General features: G+C 40.0%; 1 protein-coding gene across 1 annotated transcript in view; it reads right to left on the bottom strand.

The window, feature by feature from the left end:
- The window catches only part of gask1a (golgi associated kinase 1A), a 34140-nt gene extending 26520 nt beyond the window's left edge, over nt 1-7620 (bottom strand). Inside the window, exons 1-2 of the mRNA XM_053327640.1 lie at nt 6589-7620; nt 4168-4557 (exon numbers count right to left, since the gene is read on the bottom strand). Of these exons, the coding sequence (XP_053183615.1) occupies nt 4168-4557; nt 6589-7620 (1422 nt within the window). The remainder of the gene's footprint in view (nt 1-4167; nt 4558-6588) is intronic.
- Between the last annotated feature and the right edge of the window lie 14587 nt (nt 7621-22207).

Genomic DNA, 22207 nt, shown 5'->3' with positions numbered 1-22207 from the left:
GGTGGATTATATAAACCAGCTGTTTAATGTTAACGAAGGAATATGTATTTTGTATCATCTATCTATCTATCTATCTATCTATCTATCTATCTATCTATCTATCCATCTATCCATCCATCCATCCATCCATCTATCTATCTATCTATCTATCTATCCATCTATCCATCTATCTACTGTATCTATCTATCCATCCATCTATCCATCTATCCATGTATCTATTTATCTATCTATCTATCTATCTATCTATCTATCTATCTATCTATCTATCTATCTATCTATCTATCTATCTATCTATCTATCTATCTATCTATCTATCTATCTATCTATCTATCTATCTATCTATCTATCTATCTATCTATCTATGTAAAGGCTTAGTGCTCTGCATCTTCACCAGCTTGTCATTTAGCACAGAAACAGCAGCTCTGGCAGAATCATTAGCAGCTGACACCTCATAAACGAGCTCTACTCAAAATGTAAATCCAAAGATGCACACACACACGCACACACACATGCATGCGCACACACACACACACACTCAGAGAGACAAAACCGCAGATACCTCTGATGCAAGCACAAAAACACACACATACACACTTCTAATGTGTGTGTAAGAGTGTAATGTATTACTCATTAAGTTTAAACCATTATGTAGAAAGTAAGCCTGGCAGTTTTTACCCTGCTGTAACCTCTGTACCTTTTCATCCGTCAGAAATTAATTAACTGATATCTAATTACACTCGGAAACACTTCTTTCAGCCAGGAGTGGTGTAGTTAGCTCATTTGGCAGTCGTGGCTTGTGGAATTTTTCTTTTGTTTCTGCTATTTAAATGTATACTGCATTGCTATATTTCAGCACTTATAAAAATGGTCTTAATGTATGTAAATATTTGATGTAGTTCCCCATTTGGATGTCTATATATATATCTATTTTCACCTGCTTGCTTAGGACATAAGTCATATGTTTATATATACTAATCTTAGGTTTAGTTTTGTTGTCCTCTTTTCAATTGTATCTCATAACTGTCCACATGTTGTTGTTGTTCTAAGTACATTGAGAGCCACTAGAAACCAGAGTCAAGTGTCTTGTATGCATGGACACACTTGCCAATAATGCAGATTGTAATTATGAAACAGGTCATCTCATTGACATCAGCATCTCTTTGTGTACAGAACGAAACATACAGTTTAAGCATGGACAGACACAGACACTTCACACATACACTGTTATATATTGTGGGTCATTCCTGTTCAGATTGTCCCAAACATCTAACAGAGACAGCAGTGATTTTAGTGTTTTCTCTGGGGAACTGTCTTCAGTTTGGTGCCCCTGTTGTTAACTTTCTGAAGTCTTGTTAAAACAATTAATGGACAACAGATAAAGTAGAAAAGGAAACAAAGGAAGCCTTTAGTGCTCGAGGACACGGAACAGCACCTCAAATCCGAAAAGGCTTTGAGGTACCACTTCATCACAAGGACACACCTCAATGGTGATGGTGACACCATCAGAATCAGATTTTACAAGTGTGCTTCTCTCTTGCCCCTATTGACAAATCCACCCACCACAGCATCTGTCTGTATGCACTTTATATCCTCTCCCTTTGCTCTGGTTACCTCCTACACTTTAAACACAAGCAAGTTATGGTGACCTGGAAACTGTCCACTGCTGTATTCATCTACTTCAAGTATTGGATATGCATGAATTGCACGTCTTGAATAATAGCAACATAACTTTACAACTTTAATGCCGACCCATTAGCTAAACTAAAGCATGCATCTTTAAAATATCTTAGGTGAGGTGAGTAAAGAAAATTGAAGTGACAGGAAAAGGAAAGCGGATGCACCCACTGTTTTTCTCAACCGCTGCCTGCTGGGATACACTACTGATGGGACAGGAATGCAAAGACATGAGTGGATGCACCACTGCTACATCAACAGCATGACATAAAATATATTTGTTACTAGGGCAACTTCCCTGAGACAGTAAAAAACTGCAGACAATGCAATAACTGCCATAATCACATCAATAGTCTCATTAGCATATCAGAGACATTAATATTGACTCATATTGCAGACTTGGACTAAACTCTGTGTCAGTGAATCAGGAGACGATTCATAGTCAGAAAACTTCAAATTAGACAGAAGTCATTTTTTTCCTATTTGATTGGATTAGCAGAGCTGCTGCTTAATATACATATTAATAACATTACATGGCAATTATCTCTGGTTTCTACAGGCAAAAAAAGGTATGTGTGCACTGGTTTATATACTGTATAATCAGTGTTTTGTATATGATGGTGTATATTACCACCACCACCACCACCACAGTCCTTTAGTAAACAGGGCCCATTAAACATATTAATAGCTTTTTCAATTACAATACCTAGATGTTGTGCTGGCTGCAGAGTGTAATAACCTGTCCACAGACAGTGCTTTAGCTGTATCAGTATATATTACTACTACAGCCTCTTAATGTACCCTCTTGTGGCTCTCTTGTGTAGTGTAATCCGCAGTGAAATGTTCGAAGGGAACTTTGTACAGAGTGGGAGGATTGCTACAGTGGAAAGAGATTTATCATACTTATACGTGAGATCCAATGAAGAGGTCAGGAACAATTACACATACAAATTAATCTTTGATCAAATCTTTAATTGAATTTCTTGGCCAGAGAAAACATGGGCTGTTTGTTTGTGGTGTGCGCGCCATCAAACGTGAGTCATGTTTGTTCAGTCTGTGTGCCTTCTCTTCCAATTCACTGAGCAAATCGAAGAGCAGGTTTATAAAACTGTGTGCTTTGTGTGCTTTGATGGTCAATGAGAAACTAATGCTGGAGTCTTTTCAGCGCAGGTAGAAAGAAAAGCAGAAATCAATGGGTGAGGAATGACTGGCAGGGCTTTAAAAAGTGGAAGAAGTGATGAAGAATGAAGGGCTTGGGATTAATAACATTGATTTAGTGGGTTAAGCCCCCCTGTCCCATCCCAGCATTTAAAATGGAAAAACTTGCAAATCAATTCATTCTATTAATGTTTGATTAGCAGATTCGGTTGCAGGGCAAAGTTAATCTACGCATGTTTTTTTCATTCAGTTTTATTCAATTTTGGTGAAATTTGAGATGACTGTCTATCTTGGCAATGCTGGTCTGTTAGGAAAGAATCCAAAACATCATTAGGCTTATGTTATTTATCAGCTTTGTTGCAACATTAACTTTTATTGAACCCTCCATCATCAAACTGTATAAACTGTACAAGAGTCATGGTTTGGCTATCTTCAACTAGCGCTAACATGTTCCTGGCTAGGCTGGTTAGCGTGTCAGTGGTTAGCTCACCAAATATGGTAGTTCACCAACAAGCCCTGCAAACAGTGACTACACCACCAGGTACCTAGCACCATCTATTAAGATTAAGCAAGGACTCATGGTTGAACTTCAACTACATGGTGTGACCAGGCCTTTAACCTACCTTCCCCACTATTGAATTTATGATTATTTGTCAGGAACCATGTACAATTGACATTAATCTCAAAGAAACAAGATGAATTGCACCAGAGTATAACCACTGGCTAGTTTCCATCTGCAGTCTCTGTGATAGTCAGACACAAGAACTACAAACATTAGAAAGGGTAGACAGACATAAGTACAACAGGTATGGCAGAGTGGACAGATAGACACAAGCACATTACACATCAGGAAGGGTAGGAAAACATAGATTAGTAGACACAAAACAGACAATTGACCATCAATATAACAGCAGCTAAAGCATTCAATAGAGTTCCACATGTTAAAAAGTCATACAACCCATCAGAACTCTATACCTGCCAAAGTGCTATAGTGCCAGATTAAACTGATGTACTGTACTGCTACAGTGCTCACTCAGACCTCCAGAGGAACAGTATGGAAACACGGTAAACAATGGAAAGCATTGATAAGTCTGTGATGCTTTTTACTGTAAATTGAAAACAGCTTGATGTCTCATACTCATTCCTGTTTCATCCTCCCTTCACCTCAGTTACCCTTCCCTCCCTCAGGATGGAAAACTCTCATTTCTCCTTTTGCTATAATTAAAAGAATATGCTGATTTTGTGTGTGTGTGTGTGTGTGTGTGTATGTGTGTGTGTGTGGCAATGTCTCTCCCCCACAGTAAAGCTAAACCATAATAAAAACACTTCTCTTACCTGTAATAAGAAATCAAAGAGAGCCAGTCTCCCCCACTCTGAGTGGTGGACTCCCACACAGGGTGCTGACCTCAGGTCTGCTTCACTCCCACAGTGCAGCTGCAGCAGCTTCTGGTACTGAACCCAGCTTAGAGGTACTGAGTTCTGGTCATTGTCGCTATCAGCTAAGTGCTGAATATCTGGGTCCCACCACACTACAGGTCTGGGGGTGCCGCTGGTGTACCGATAGGGTAGAATCTCACTTTGGAAAGTCCTTAGCACAGCAGGGAGACTTCTGTTGAGTCCCAGCACCCTGTCCAGGTGGAAGGCAAACACCTCAAACCAGTCATCGGTGCGTTTGATTAGGGAGCATTGGCCCTGGTGGCAGCGGTCACTATGCATAGGCCCATGCTGAGGTGAATCCTTCATTGCTGATATCTGCTGTGATGGATAAATACAATTATATAACACTTTCCATTTCACTTTCATTTATAAAACATCATTACTGAATGATACATTCAATATCTTGTGAGATGGCTTCAGTTATGATAATGTGAACTATCAAATAATACTTTCCTCAATTTTCTATACAGTGGGGGGGCTTTTTAAAGTTATGACAACTAGGGGACAGATAGCGCTATAGTGCATCTACTATATGGTGACCACCTTTACCCCTTACATACTGTTCAGGGTCACATTTGACCAATTTTAACATTTGAGAGCTGTAACAACACCATATACATATTTCTTTAAAAAACAAACAATTCAACCATTCAAACATGTTGTTGTATTCTTCATATTCTATAAAATGTTGGACCATAAAATAGTGATTGTGAATGACATATTTTCCGTTAATAAATAAATAAAGACTTTCTGTCTCATGGCTACAGTAAGGATTAATTCAACATGGTGTACAGACACATTATGAGTCAGAATATGAACAGTATGTAAAGGTTAAATGACATTTGCTGACCATTTTTAAAAGCATACGACACACAAACTATTTTTGAGTGTATTTTTCATTCTGTTCCAGGGGGGCCTCTGGTTTACAAAATAGTAATACTTCAGTCTATATTTTTCCCTCCAAAAAAAAGACCAAAACCAACAATGCGCCTGTCATTTTTCAATTCTTTGACATCCCTACTTTGTTTATGGCACTCTAACCTCCATCTGCTCCTTCTGAGGACATACATCTTTAAAGAAGGGCCTTAAATAAATACTAACTTTTTTTTCTTTTTTTTAAAGGCTCAGTCATTTCCTAAAACAGCTGGGTACTGTAGTTTTTAGCAAACATTATTCAAACAGGAGCAGATGGTGAATTTGTCGGGGACTATTTTCAGCTGTGGAATGATACACATTTGGTGTTCTAGTGAGTATTTCTGGCAGCGGGATGGTGTGTGTGTGAAATTGAGTTTGAATAACCTACAGTGTGTGTTCATGATAATGAAAGAACATGTCATCCAGTGCGGCTCATTTATGTTTCAATGATGATGATGCTATTTTCTTCATATGTTAATTCTACCTTTGCTACTTCTATTAACTCAGTATATTGAACATGACCCCTGGTTTCAGTCGTGGAAAAGGGATTGTTCCTTTGTTGCTCCCCCTGGGGTTTCCCCCCTGTTTTTCCTGGTAAGGAGCCAAGGGTGTACAAGATGTCATATGTTATTCAGATTATTGTAAATTCCTCTAAAGGCCCATTTATGCTCAAAGTTAAATACGGATCTGGATACTGACGGAGCCTTCTGTCCGTGCTCTGCGTTCATTTCGTCCGTATTTCTGCACGTTTCCATAAAGCTTACAGATACGGACCAAACGGAACTACCGACGGAAACCTTGGGGGGGCAGTGTTGCTGTCACTAGCCAATACGTAGCTCTAGTGAGACATGAAGAAGAGATAACAATGGAGGAACTTTTTGAGGAAAGGTTGTGAGAGTTGGTTAGAAACTTTAAACATATAGTTTTTATCTTTTATGAAAGAGGAACATTATCAATATCTCCTCCACAGTCACCATGTTTGCTTTTGAGTTTGTTTTTGTTATAAACGTTTGACTTGGTGCTGCCCCCTGGTGGATGTATTGGTTAACATCCATGCCAACGTAAAGGACGCATGGAAGTATGTGAGCAGTGACGGTAACATCGTTTGAAAAGGACGTATACATTTTTGTACGTACGTTGAGCATAAATGGGCCTTTAGACTAACTCGTGATTTTAGGCTATTAAATAAAAAGTTGACTTGAGCTGCTATGATTAACAGCAGAAGAATCACTGATGATATGTGATATTTGTTATTAAGGTCTCATGAGGTTCAACACAGTGCTCATGGTAACTGTATGTAGCTGGGAGATACATTATGAAAATATATATTCATCTAACCTTTGTGAAATTTAAATGATCTTCTAAAATTAGGATTGAAAAAAAAAGCTGTACCTGATTGTGCACAGGTGGGTCCAGTGCTACTTGGAGCACCTGTCCATGTGCAGGCACCCTGGCCTTACTGACCACCTCACCCCCAGCGAGAAGCTCCATCTTCTGGATGTCATCGTCGCTGAGCCAGGGGACAGGCCGAAGACGAGGACTAATCCTGATCCTCCTGTGGTCGCTATCTGGAAAGTCCTGCTCCGTAAAGCTCCGACACCAGCTGCTGTCATCTTTCTTTACATCTGCCTCTGGTTTGGACAAAGCCATTCTACGGTCCGACGAGCCGGGATTCCTCTTCGCTTCAGAGGAATCCTTTGAGAGATTATGGTGTTTTTTGAAATCCCTGGAGGGCTTTTTCACCGCCTGCTGCTCCTTACTGATTTTGTCAGAATTCCCAGGGTGCTTTGTTGCCTGTCTGTGTTTTTCCAAAGCCTGGTGAAGTTCAGTTAGCTTTGCGCTTGTATGGCTGCCATGTATTTGTATGTCTGCGTTTCTATTCTTCCATCTGCCTGCCTGTCTGTCTGCAGCTCTTGTATCAATTACTGGTCTATCTGCTGGAGAAGGACTATGTTCCGCTGTGGTTTTTCTCCTTTCGAGATGAATTTCTGCAGCGTGCTTTACCACAGCGCTGTGGTTGCTGGGCATAATTCTATGCTTTGACCCTGTGTTGACTGTAAAGTCTGAAAGGTGATGACTGGTTGGATGCTGGATGGCGCCTGTCATCTCTTTTCTTTTGGAAGCAATGCCTTTGCTTTTGTGTTTATTCTTTCGAAAGTCTTCATGACCTCTCTCTTTGATGCTGTTTGTGCCATCACCAACAGCATTCCCAAAAGGTTTATGTGAATGTTTATATGTCTCCTTTCTATTGCTGGTTTTCCAGGCTCCGCTGTGGATGTTAGGGAGGATCAGAGAAAGTGGCTCCTGGTAGGCAACAGCCGGAGGGGGCTCCATGAACCTGGGCACGGATCTGAACCCCCTTGCTGAGCTCAGCGCCCTGGACGAACGCCGGTCGATGTCGGAGGGCGACGACGGGATGGGGAGAGTAATCGTCATCACGGAGATCGTGAGGAAGAGGAGGAAGAGCAGGGAGAGGAGGAGCAGCCATCTTTGACCATAGCAGAGTTTTAACAACACTCGCCAGACCTGGAGAAAAAAAAAAAAAAAGGGACAATAAAAGGAAAAGATAGAAACACAAGCTAGAGGGAGACCAACAGAACCATGATTAAAAAGGAGTGGAACCATGAATTGCAAAGATAGCATTTACGCTAAACTGAACGGAGCACTCAGATTCCTGTGGGGTTAACCAGAGGCTGCAAAAAGATGTCTTGGCTCCAGGCGTGCAGAGAGCAAATGTGCACATGATTCACACTCTGCACGAAAAGAAAGGAGGTAGAGAAAGCAAATTGTGTTTTGCCATGTTCCTCTACTCTGTCCTGTGATATCACAATGGTGATGTGTGACCTCTCAAGTGTTTATTACCCAAAAAATGGAAATGTGAGAGGAGTGTAGTTAAAATAATTTGGTGACAAAGAGAAGAGGAGAGATTTAAAAAAAAAAAAAAAAAACACATCCTGTTTATGCAGCACACATCTGAATATGTAAGCAGTAGAATATAAAGCTTGTGTCAGCCGGCGCTGTGTTTCCAGTAGCTTACAGCAGAATTGGACTTATCCAGCTGAGACCAATATGATTGTGGCATGCACATAATTCAATGCTGCCTTCAGCACGCAATGCACAGCAAGGGAAAAGCCATATTTCACACAATATGTTGCCACTGCCCGGTGTATTCTCACTGAAGGCTGCATAAAATGATTTTGCTATAGGAATTCAAAGTGCTGGACGTGTATTTGCTGGCATGTTAAAGCTCCACTCTTTCTATTTGATGCCTTTAAGCAGAGAAAAAAAATGTAGCTCTATGAAAGTGACATCCAAATAATAAAACCAAAATAAAGCCTACAAAAGATTTAATGTGGAGTATTCCAAGGTTTGTGTTGGAAGAAAGCTCCATAACAACACTCATTCTATGTGACAGCACTCATGTGAAAAGAAGTACAATTGTGTCAGTTGTGACGGCTGGCAGCTCCTCCGCTGACAGGGTAGCCTACACTTCTCGTTGAGCGGAAAGATAAACAGTGATAGAGGATGTGTAAACCAACTATCCCCCCCCAAAAAAAATGGGAAAAAAAAGAATCGTTCTTTCACTCCCCAACTTGGAATCATTCCCAGACAACATGAGCGACTGCAATGTGCAAGCTCTATTTGAATGCCCCACTTTTTTTTTTAAGCCTCACCTATAAGTGGAGTCATACAGTAGGTGAACGGCGGCCGTTTCCACTTCTCACCGTGATGACCCAGATAACCGCCGCCTCGCCACTCTGCCCCTGACTGCTCTCTCTCTCTTTCTCTCTCTCTCTCTCTATTTAGGTGAAAGCAGGGTTAAGGAATGTTTCAGCCCCTTGAGACGTCTTCCCCATCTTAGAGCCATTAACAACATTCCCAGATCCCTCCACCTGTGAATGGATCCCATTATTCTTCCCTGCTCTGGAATGCCCTGCACCAGAGTCCCAGCTTTATACACACAGTCTGACACATTATACACACACCTGCACAGTAGGGTCCCAATGTGAGACTTAATGCAAATGCAAATACATGTTTAAGAAATATCTTTACCTTAATATGCTGCAGTGAATAGCTCTGCAGCACTGATGCAGGGTAACACAGTATGTGCGCGTGGACTTCTACTGTGTCACCTACAGTACTTTGCAGAGGCGACCCAATGAATACTAATCAGTGTACAATCGATCAAAGGTGCTACACGGAGCAATTTAATGTCAATGAATCATTCCAGCACTTAGTTTGAGACTTTGGTGAATTAGACTAAATAAATGAGATGGTTGCTGAGAGGATTTGGCAAGCATCTATTGACCTCTTTGCGGCTTTTTAAAAAATTTTACACCGGTGGGTTTTGGTTTCACAGGAAATTTGTTAAGACTGCTTTACAGCACAATGAGCGATTGCCGTGTTTATGCAGCGCAAATGGAGCGAGCGGCCATGTCATTATTCAAGAGGGAAAGTTACGGTAGACTTGTTCTTTGAGAGCTCCTGCCTCACAGATGTTTGCAGGGTTTTTACTCATATTTGTAATGATATATAATGACGAATGTAACACCAGCATACAATGAACTGTAGGTGGTTATATAACATTTAGCACCTTGAAAAAAAATTACTTAAGGCTTATATACTGTTTGGGTCAAATTTGACAGCTGTGAAAACACCCCAGATGTTGTTCTTTTATTCTGAAATTTGACGACTTTTCCTTAAGTGCACTAAAATGCACTAAAATGCATTGTATAGGTGCTACAAATGTTTGTCCATTGAGGCTGTTTTGGGTCAAATTTATATATCTATTAACGTGTCTTTTAGTGAAATGAATAGTTAATAGTTTTAATAAGATAGTAGTTATGAGGATTTCTCTTTATGATGTAGCAGTGAAGACTGATGGCTCTGCTTGTTTTTGTTTATTCACTCTATTCATCTGCTTTATCACTAACTCTCCTGTCATTGTAGATCCTGCCACCCTCTGCCCAGCAATCACCTCATTCCCCTCACCTTAGCTTTCCCACCCTCTTCCACAGCTGGCCCTCATCATCCTCATCAGCCTCCCACTCAGTCTCCCTTTTATATATAGCCCTTTCTCATTTACTCTCCGTCAGGTTGTAAAATCACATGCTCTGCTCTCATCCTGCCTGAAAATTTCCAGTATTTTGCTGGAGGATTTTTTTGGACCTCTCTCTTTTGGTGTATTTAGCTTCTTTAGTTTGAAGCCTTGTTTATTTTTGTGTGATTTCAATACATTTTGTTTGGACGCATGATTTTGTGGTTATACAATAAATCCCACAGTTCCATTAAGTTCAGTTTCAATAAAATACATTTCCATCATTATTGCTATGTTATATTTTCATGTCTTAGGTAAAATAGGACATGATATTGTGTGATAGTAGATGTTTTTTCTCCAAAAATGAGTGATGTAAAAGCTAACAAATACACTCTCTCTGCTCTCTGAAACATGAATCAAGGTTTAATCACCTAGTTATTAATCAGTCAGATTGACTATTGATGCTTTCTAAACACATCTGTGGTTCAAAACTTGGTATAGACACTTTTTATTATTTTTATTATTTATTCTAAGAAAAATCAAAACTGACTCTTAACATAATGTGAGGGCATACTGTAGAATATAAACAGTACGTAAGGGTTAAAAATCTAAAGAGTAGATATATACTATATTATAAGTTATAATCCCTTTCTAATGAGAATTACAACATGCCCCATATATTAAACCACTATTATTTGTTACTCATCTGCCTTTCCCAGGTTTATGAGAGAAGTGCACACTTCATGTGATGCAGAGCCATTAAGTTCAGTATTATTGTGACAGATGACACACTTGTCATGTGTTTTGAAAATATCTTATCAAAGGCTAAATTAAATACATTATTGTAGATTTTCAATATGCAGCGCATCCATCAGTGGAGAAAGTGCACAGGAGTACAAGATGTCTTACTGTGAAAAGGTTTACTGACTTGATCAAGGAGAATGTAAAAATAATCAGTACACACTCTGTCCTGATGCTCCCTCCAATTCTGGAGTTTCAATCCTCTGGGGATAGTCTTCTAGTAAGCCACACAAATAATGAACTACGCCCAAATATGGTCAGATCCAACACATCTACAGTATATAGCATGTAGTCTGTTGGTCTACAAATGAGGACAATGTCCTTAGGGGCCACAATATCCAACCTATGACTACAGTTACCTGTACTCTGAGAGAGAGACAGACAAACACATCTGTTACCTTGGATACCATAGCAACAATATCAGGGTGATTCCTGTCTTCCCCAAAAGGAGCAGACCTACTGTCTACTACTGTCTCAAGGGGAGACAGTGTCTCACAGTCAAGATTTGGTGTGGACTTACAATGACCTCATGGCCTAGTTGGACCCAGTGTATGCCAATGTATGATGCAAGTTATGGAACATTCCCTAACATACATCTGAGCATATCAAACTATAAGTTTAAACATTCAGCTCTGAATCATGTCATTTATTTCAAAGCTAACTATTTGTAGTTGCACAGTTGAGAGCTGCTATTGTTCCACTTTACATTGAAGTTGGTCAATTCAAAATGATCCAGGAGGTTTATTAAAGATTTGCACTCTCTGCTGCTAGAAACTACTTTGATGAGATTGGTGAGCCTCAACTAAATGACCCCCAAAAGGTAAAGCTGGGGGGCTGCAAACCGAAGTAGAGGTTTCTGGCACAACTTCACCCACTACCAAGGTGCATGGAGAACAGAAATGTCTAATAAAAAGTCAAAGCTCCAGCAAAACTTGCAATATAGAACAACTTTATTAATAGACCAACGTGTATTGGCTTGCAGCCTTCATCAGGGTCATCATAAAACACATTACAAGCAGTATTTTAGGCTGCAAGCCACAACACGTTAGTCTATTAATAAAGTGCGCTGCTGGAGCTTTGACTTTTTTGGTGCTGTGGAACCAAAAGAAAAGGTGATGCTAAAGATGCTAAAAATGTCCCGTGGAGCTGAGAAGAACTGCAGAATCATGTGATAATATTCTAAGGGTCTGACACTTTACACCAACAATATTGTCTAGTGCAGCTTGAAGGATTAAAGGCGCAGTGTGTAGAGTTTAGTGGCATGTATCTGATCAGACTTGACAGAGATGAAATATAATATTCATATCTGTGTCTTAATTAGTGTATAATCACTGGTTGTTTTTTCATGACCTTTTATTGAGCCCTTTATATCTTTATATCTACAGAGAGCGGGTCCCCTTCCATGGAGCCCACCATATTGCACCACCATGTTTCTACAGTAGCCCAGAATGGACAAACCAAACACTGACTCTAGAGAGGATCCTTCATATTTTATTAATCAGTAGGTTGCAATCACTACATCCTACACACTGCACCTTTTAAACTATAATTTTGTATTATAATATCAGTGAATGCACCAGTTTGATAGCTGAGATTTGGTAACATGGTAACATTATTAAAAAGGAGTCAGAGGGGAATAGAAACAGACCAGCTTACAGGAATATATTTATTTGGAAGAGAAAATGAAGATGAACAGTTGAGTGACCACCCACGCTTTCTGTTGTAAACCTCCACCCTCACATTCAATTTCACCATCACATAAAGTGTTTTAATAGTTAATAACAGTGGTTTTATTTGGCTAAATTGATGCTTTGTGTCTAAGCAGTCTTCATTGTTGTCGATGTCGCTGTAATTCCAGATCTTATTTTGGTGAGTGTATTTTTATTACTGATTACAAAATTACAAAATAAAAGAAATGATTGACATACAAAACGTGCTAATAAAACCTGACATGAGGACACCACTGCTATCATCAACACAAAACCAAATAAAGCAGACCTAACGGCGTGTTATCTCCCCCCCTCAACCCCCTCCCCCTTTCTGTTAGCACTTGCTTTGGTTGGCTGAGCATCCCTAATTAGCATCTAGGCATGTACAGTTTAGTGTAGCTTAGTGTGAACGTGTCAACAGGAGAGTGTGTTGTTAATACTCTGGTGCCTCCAACACTTCTAACACAGCAAACACAGCCACCACAGCCAAGCCACAGAGAGAGAGAGAGGCAACAGAAGGGTGGTAGGGGGTGGGGGGTCACACACGCAGCTGGATACACCTGTACTGTACGTTTCATGTGATGTGGTTAAGCTGTACTCCAAGTTTCTTGTGTTTTGACTATGCTGTCGTGCACCTTGACCTGCAGGATAAATACTATGAAAGAAAACAGTGTGAAACCACTTCAAATAAACAGCAGTTTCACTCAAAGCGGGCGAGAGGAGATTTGTGGGTGAATACACACATTCACAAACACTCACATATTCACATTCACATAGGGCTTTCTGCTGTGATAAGGATCACATTTCCTTTATAGACACGAGTCTGTGTTATTGTAGCATTTTTTCTCTTTCTTTAAAAAGAAGAACGACACCATTACTGGCAAGCTAAAGACATTTTCCACCTCTTATCTCTCTGAGTTCTTCTTTTTTTTCTTCTCTCTGACAGGTTATTTGTGTCTGCGTTCCACCCTCTTTGTCTGGCTGAGCTCTTCTCAGCGTGCCGCTCTGACAACAGCCGAAGGCCAACCAGGCTCCCTGTACACATCCCTGTGCCATACAATATACTGTATACACACACACACACACACACACACACATACACATACATATACACACATGTCTTCCTTTAATAACCTCCCGCCTGCTCCGACAGTCCAGGTGTCTGACAGCACCCTACCACTTCTCATTCTCCTTCTTTCTCCGTCCTTTCTTTTTAATATGCCCCCTCTTTTTCTTCTCTCCCCCAGCTGAAGGCTTCAGGGGAGGTATGCAGCATTAGGTCGAGACACGCAACAGGTGCTGCAGCTAGAGCCAGCTAGCCTCAGGAGAGGATGGAGAGGAGGAGGAGGAGGAGGAGGGAGGGAGGGGTGTGTGTGGAGACGCTGTCTGGAGGCAGAAAACTGTCTCATTACACCATCTTGTCCATGAGACCTTTTATCAGGCTGTTTAAAGAGACAGGACAAACAATGGTGGATGATATCGGCCCGGATAGAGCATCATGCTGATAGAAGTAGACGTTCTCGGTACAAAAAATGCACTCAATCCTGATGGAAAAATCACTAATCCAATGCTTTCACAGGGAACTTCTGGGCCAGATGGAGGCGTTCACGTCAGCGACTGGAAACAGGCCATCAGGTTGGGAGAGCAGTAACTAAACATCTGTGTTACAAAGCGAGAACAAAGATTCTTAATGCTTTACTAATAAGACAATAGATTGCTGTCAAAGCCTATGAACGGTGAGGCAGGTATATGTATTCAGCCAGCGTGGCGAGAAGACGAAAATAATAAATATGTGTAGGTGAGCAAGGCGAGAGAAGTATATGAATAATAATTACCTGACACACTGTGTCATTTATGCTTGCAGGGATAGGGTTACTGTTTGTGATTATACTTATTACAGGACACAACATGAATATTATCTGCAGCAGGAGTATATTTTGCTACTCCGTGTATATGTCCTCTAAGAAAATGAAGGGTTTCTAGCTTTATTTTTCATAAGCTAACATAGGATAAGATCAAATAAGGTAAGGTAGTACTTTATTGATTCTCTGCGAAATTGATATGTATGCTGTAATGATGTTGCAAGAGATCATAGTATAAGCAAGAGACAGAGAGAAAAAGAAATGTATATATCAGCATCAAACAAGGTAGTGAACTACAATATCAATATCAAGATGATGGTATCCTACACCCCCAACCTTGGTTGATAGGCAAACTGCAGGGGGTCTAGAGATGGTTTTACTTACAGTATATCTTGTCTTAGCTTGTGTTTGAGCTCAACATTTTGCTCCTGCCCTACATCCCCTCTATTTCCTCCCCAACTTCTAGGGGCTTTCAGGTCTCTCAGTGGTCAAGAGTAATACCCAAGACTGTATTATACCCCAAAGACCCCTGGTCACTAAAGCCCATGTTCTGATTGGATAAAGCTGCTGTCTGATGTAATGGTAAATGGACTGTGCTTATATAGCACTTTTCTAGTCTTTTTGACCACTCAAAGTGCTTTTATACTACTGTACATGTTAAAGCACATACATACACACAATGAAACACTGATGGCAGGGGCTACCACACAGCATGCTAACCTGCTCATCAGACAGAAACCATTGTAGGGCTGGCCTGGGCGATTATGGCAAAAATGATGAACAATGATGTATTTTGACAGTTTCTTTAGTTTAGTATTTTACACTCCCTCACGCTGCCCTCACATTATATGTAGTGATATTTTAACACATGAGTATCTTTAGGGAGTGAAAATAAAGATGTTTTAAGGTGTGACGCTGTGGTTAATGTCTAGTTTACTTGATTAGAACTATGTAAAGATCATGGTTTGGGTTCAAATCATCACTGGAAACAAGTTTTCAAATTTCTTAAAGATTTGCAACCTTTACTGTCATGGCAACAGTGAACACCACCATTAATTGACAATTGAAGCAAGATTAAGTCGATTAGAGTTTCTAAATGTCGGTTTCGATTATTTTTTGATTAATTGCCCAACCCTAGACCGTTGGCAGATCCATCAGGAGCAATTTGGGGTTATCTTGCCCAAGGAAACATCAACATGTGGACTGGAGCAGCCAGGAATCAAACCATTAATCCTCCGATTGGTGAACAGTCGCTCTCCCTCCTGAGCCACAGCCACACCTTGTAACTCCATATATTGTTTCAGATATACTAGGTTTCTAACAGGGATCATAATTATCAACATCAAGAGAATGGGTCAAAGCCTTGTGCCTTATTTCTGTAGAGCTCAAAAGAAAAAAGAAAAAAAAAAGGCGTCCATCATTGAGGGAGTACGATTTTATGCTGTGAGCTGGTTAGAAAAGGAAAAAAGGTTTAACACCATAGGCGTGATAAGAAGTTGATAATAGTGCATTGGGGAGCTGTAAGCTGGATGTTACACGCTGTAGTTAGAATGAGCCGACAGTCAAGATTGGTTTAATAGAGCCATCAAAGCTGGAATTATGTTTGAAATGTATGAGGTCAGGAGGTCTCTGTCTGTAGCCGCTTCCATTATTAGTGAGCAAACACACACACACATGAACACAAACATAACGTCGGGCGTACTAACACATACTCCCACACACACACACACACACACACACACACACAATCCCTACATGAGCAAAGAATATCTCTCCAACTGCATCAAAGAGGATTCGAGAGAATAATCAGTTAACACAGTTTGGCTTAATTCAATCTGAGAGACACTCAATCCCCTGAGAGAGAGACATCATGAGTGTGTTAATGGGCATCATCCATTCACTAATAAGCATGTGTGTGTGTGTGTGTGTGTGTGTGTGTGTGTGTGTGTGTGTGTGTGTGTGTGTGAGCTTGTTTGTGTGTAACAGACAGATTGAAAAAATGTCACTGACAAATAGAAAGATGCTCTGAGCCGCAGTGTCCACAGTAAAAGTTTTAATTATTTCTGTTTCTATTCATTTTTAATGGAATCACCACACAATTAGTTGATTTATTCACAGAGGTACATTTGCACCCGATTTGAACTTTGGTTAAATTAAACACACAAATTTGCACTGTTCAAATGTCCAATATCATTTTATATGACCCTGCTGAGCTGAATGAGAAGCAGTACCAACACAGCTTTATCTATTCTCTCCTACAGTCTTTTATTGGCAGATTTTTCAGTCAATTGTAAATAGAAATCCTCCAGAAGACCAATAAATAAGATGATTTAAAAGTTAAATTAAATTAAATTATTATTTTGTTTTATTATTAAGGCGGGGTACTTTATTTCTGACTTTATTGTAGAGAATACAAACACTGTTATTTTGAAAGGCAGAGCTTTTCAGTGCCAGAGAAATATACCTGTTCTCTCTTATAAACCACTAGACCTTTTCTTTTTTGTATTCTCACAATCTAAATTAGTCAGCTAGTCTTGCAAGTACTTACTAAATCAAGAATGTCTAAACTATTCCATAAAAGGTTCATGTGGCTGTGGGTTTTTATTCCAACCAAGCAGGAACACACCAGGCTTGACTCATTTAATCAGCTGATCTCAGTCTTCAGACAGCTGATTGGTAGAATTGTGTGCCTCTTGATCAGTTGGAACAAAAACCCTGCAGACACACAGCCTTTTATGGAATAGTTTGGACATGCCTGTGCTACATCATCAAACTCCCAGCATCTCTGATTTTGCCTGGAAGTGTGACTGAATTGAACTTTTCACTCTTTTTTTGTGTTTAGCACTGGTATATTAGAAAAAGCCCATTTTCCTCTCCATTGTGGCAGACAACAGCACAGCGTGACCAACCACAAGACTTCTCATTCATCAACCCAGGCGGCTCTGATACACCAGCAAAGAATGCACTGCCACATCATACAGCTAACCAAACCAAATATGTGCAAGAGAACATTCCTGGTAGATTGCTTTGTAATATAAAGGCCTTAACTGTTCTGTTTACCTGATGATTTCTGATGACTCTTCCTCATTGTACTGATAACCACTGCCTCCAAGCAGATATATAACTTAACCTAGGATTGTGTGGCACAGTTGTTAAGAAGAACTCTAATTCTCACTATTATCAACCATTCTTTATGTCAGAACAGCTGATCACACTATACAGATGTGTCTTTCCTCTCTCCGTTATGTTAGATGACAGGAACTACTTATTTGCTTGTAACACATCACTGCAATTGAATCTGTGTTGTTTTAGAGAAGAAACAGAACAATATGTCATTGAGAACAACTCAATTGTGAGTCTGGTTGTATTAAAACACAATGTAGGGCATGGTGCAGAGCAGAGGGGAACAGTGTGGGAGTTTTAAACACCTCATGAAATAAAGAAAAAAACAGTTTTAACACTTTCACTGTGTTAATTCTTCATTTATCTCTTGTTATATGCCGAAAATTGGTATTTTTACATCGAAATCTCATCTCTTTTCTCTTCCTGATGATGGTTTTCCTATATTTGATGACTCATCCTGCTTCACAAAAGTTCATCCAATCAGTAGCTACCCACACTGGTCACTGGTATAAAACCACATTTCACTGTTTGTAGGTTGTAGTTGCTAATAGAGTAATATGGAGAGAGACAGGAAGAGATGTGCGTTTGGACATCAGTGGGCAAAAACTGAGGGGGTGTGCGTGGAGCCAACAGTGCTCCGGAGCTCCCTATCGTGCTAATGTCTAAGTCCCACCCACTTTTTAGCAGTCCAATCTAATGTGAGGGATTTGATTTAAATCCCTCTTGTAATTTTTTGCTGGTTTTTCTTAAGATCAACAATAATGAGAGATTCTTTCAGAAAACAAATATGATTTTTGAAAAGAGAAAAAGAGGGAAGAGAGGAGAGGAGAAGAGAGCTAAAGCCCATCCAAACATCTAAACAGATTAAATGGGATAGGTGTGTGTGTGTGTGTATGTGTGTGTGTCCTCCCTGAGCTGTCAACATTGGCCTGTCAGTTGAGAGTGGATCTTAATGAAACCAGTCAGAGCTTCTCTCTTTCTCTCTTTCTCTCTCTTTCTCTCTCTGTCTCTCTCTCTCTCTCTCTCTCTCACGCACACACGTAGGAGAGAGGTTGAAGATAAAAGAAATGCAAAAGCAATGCAACAAAAGCAAACTGATGTACCAAGACGTAGAGTGCATTCAGCAGGCACTCGATTCACTTTCTGTCTGGAGGATGATGACAACACATGAAAGATGAAAAATAAATGAGTCGAGCCATCCAGAGAGATCACAGCCCGATACCATTCAATATTCCTTCATGGACAATAATAAGAGCACTGCAGCCAAAAGCAGAAGGAGGTGAAGATGAACTAGTCTGCTCTAAGAAAAAAAACATCTGCTCTTGTTTATTTCTAAAATATGTTTTCTGTTCAGGTTTTGCAATATAGAGGAAAAAAAGAAGATTTTGTACAAAAGTTTAAACCAAAGAATGTGAAAGCTTGTGTACAGTATAAAATGAACCACATTGTTACACTACATGTTACATTCACCCATTCATACACTGATTATATATATAGAGGCTACACACAACCTGCGCATCAGGAGGGAGACTAACCATTCAAACACACTCACACACACACACACACATGTAGACTGGTGGAGCCGGGAATTGAACCTCCAGTCTTACAGCCACAACCACCCACATTATCTATATGTGTTGGAGGGTCACAGGAGGGTAGAAGTCAATCCTAGCTGATATTGATTGACAGGCATTGGGGACGTACTGGACAGCCAATCACAGGGGCTGACACTAATCACACATTAATCCAGTTGTTGGGTCTCCAAAGTGTCAAAAAAATACCACCATGTCCCAGAGCACAGGCTGCTATCTTCACATTACCCACACTCAATTTATTCTTTTGGCTTGATAAATTATGCAAATGATATAATCAATCATCAAATACATTCTTTTTAATCAACTAGCTAAACAATTGGATGTTTAAACGACTAATTGAACACTTTGAGGGATAAATTTATTTGTTCGGAGAGTGAGATGAGAAGATCGATTACCGTTGAAGCCAGAGTCAGGATGGGGTTAGCTGGAGGAAACAGCTAAAGCGGCTTCGAGTTGATAAAAATGTTGATCTAGGCTCAGTGTGGTTCAGTAATCTTCAATTACTGTGCTGACAGGGGTTAGATTTGTGAATCGTAGTGAGCGCCTTTTACCTTTTGTAGACTTTATCCCCTGGGTTTTACCTCTCAAGCTAAAACATATACAGGCTTCACTGCGTATCCAATGAACTTGTGCTCTTTCCATTTAGTTCAGTTCACGGTGGTTTGAAAGTTGTCAATCAAACTGCGGCGTGTACTAAACTGCCTGAAATGGTGATTTATTATTACAATGGACACATGGTAACCATTCAGCTATTCATGGGAGGGCATTTAAATGTTTAAAATGTTCCCTGACTTCACTGTGTTCACCCCATTTCTAAAGTGAACAACCTACACCCTTTAAGGTTACAACATGTCCCAACTCATATCCAGCTACATGCTTAATCCTGCACTGCAGAACCTTTATATATAAATGAATATATTATATATGAATGCCTGTTATATTCAGGCCCTCACAAGATGACATCACAGGCTGACTAAGCCTATCAACGCTAGATAGATCTCTCTGTATTTCACAGTATACAGAGTTTTTAATCTCGAGACTCGTTAACTTCCTGTTTGCCCTTTGCTAACTTGAATGGGGATCAAATAATTTAATCGTACAACTCTTCTAGACTTTCTAAATGTTATTGGACCAACTGGCTTAAATTCTGACAGTGAAACAAGTCATTTTGTGGGAGTTGTGTGACGCTCAAAACTATTTAGCCACTGTTTTAAAGCTGCAACAGTAGCGACGGTGTATGCTACGGCAGTGTATGATGCAAACAGGTGTTGACAGTGTTTCTGTAATTACATTTCCTGCCAGAAGGGGGAGATAAATGTCCTGCAATCCGGCTTGAACACACAGACAAGGGGTGTAAAGATACAATGATCTACATCGAGCCAATAGCATTGATGCAAAATGAAAACATCAGTCAGACTTCGATCATAATCTTTAAGATGCGTGTTTATTTTGAAATTCCCATGTCAACCTGGGAAAATGCAAGCGACGCCATGGCAATGGCCAGATAAAAGTATATGAAGATCCTGACCAGCTATTTTTCACAAAACCTAAACCACAACTCTAAAAGAGCAGCTAGCAACATGTCTGTAGCTGGATCAGAGACACGTCTATCACCACAATGCTTCAGAAAGATTATAAACTTGGTCACAAATGTGCTGCTGCTGCACAGCTTTCGGGCGAAGCGAGGTGGGTCATACCATGTTTACCTCCACAGCACAATTTTCATCTAAATGTCTGGTTGTGATTTGATATGAATGGATGTGATTGTGTTAAATTAGCACTGATATTGTCTCATATGGATCGTTGGCTCCTGATTCCAATCCAATCCAAATCGTATCATGGCAGACTTTGAGATATTTGCAAACATTGAATCGTTGTCCATTGAATTGATATAACATGGTATTGTGAAGAAACCTGTGATTTACAACCCTAACACAGGCTGAGATTCATATCAATTTCCTCTGCATCATTGAGCTACTGAGTACTTCAACTGTTTCAGCATTGATCCAAAGCGAAGTGCAGACGTTTTACTGGCACTGTGGCTATAATGACATTATGTCTGTATTTTCAATGGAAATCTACATGGGATTTACTGATGGTGAATTGAGTGTTCATCTCCATTTGCTGGCATTATTCTATAATTGCTTTGTATTTATATTCTTTTAGTTTCAGCATACTGATGGAGTCAAGAAATGATACATTGATGCTGCATTTAAAAACAGGTCATTTATCCATGAATGCAAAGATCAGAGATCACCAAAGTGCCTCATGCTCTCTCATTTGCATTTTGTCACACTTTTCTGTCCACCTTTGCACCGCACATGCAACACAGGAAGCATGGCTATAATGCACTCCATGCTCAGCTAAAAATACCAACATGTGCTTGTTTATGCACTGCCTTGAAAACACCGCCAATGTTGTCTTTGCAGCTGGGTCCCACAACAGTCCTTTGTAAATTGCAGCTATAAAATAGAAGTGGACATAGCATTAATATATTAAAGACAGCATGAAGAAAGAAACGGTGCAAGCAATAACATTGCTGCAGGTACTGTATTAGCCCAAGGGCGAACATGCCTAAGGCGGACAAATACATCAATGATTTGTGGAATAGCTGAAGTAAAATGAACTGATATGATGTCAGCCTACACACAGACACACAAATGCACAAAAACTGAATATGACAAAGCCTGAATGTTCACACAACTGGAAATGATGCATGTAGGCAGTTACACGTGTGGACAGGCAAAAGCATAGGCAAGCATATACTATGAACTCTGTGCCGGTCTCTAGTGCACACTGATTTATGCATTTCAATTCCATGATGAATAAGTGTATTCCTAATAATTGCCACAGTGACTCTCTCTGTGTGAAGAAAACTGACACTATTCTTCCTGT

This window comes from Scomber japonicus, chromosome 10 (genome assembly GCF_027409825.1).
Source record: "Scomber japonicus isolate fScoJap1 chromosome 10, fScoJap1.pri, whole genome shotgun sequence".
NCBI lineage: Eukaryota > Metazoa > Chordata > Actinopteri > Scombriformes > Scombridae > Scomber > Scomber japonicus.
The sequence above is the reverse complement of the archived record's forward strand: the minus strand, read 5'-3'. Positions and strand labels throughout refer to the sequence as shown.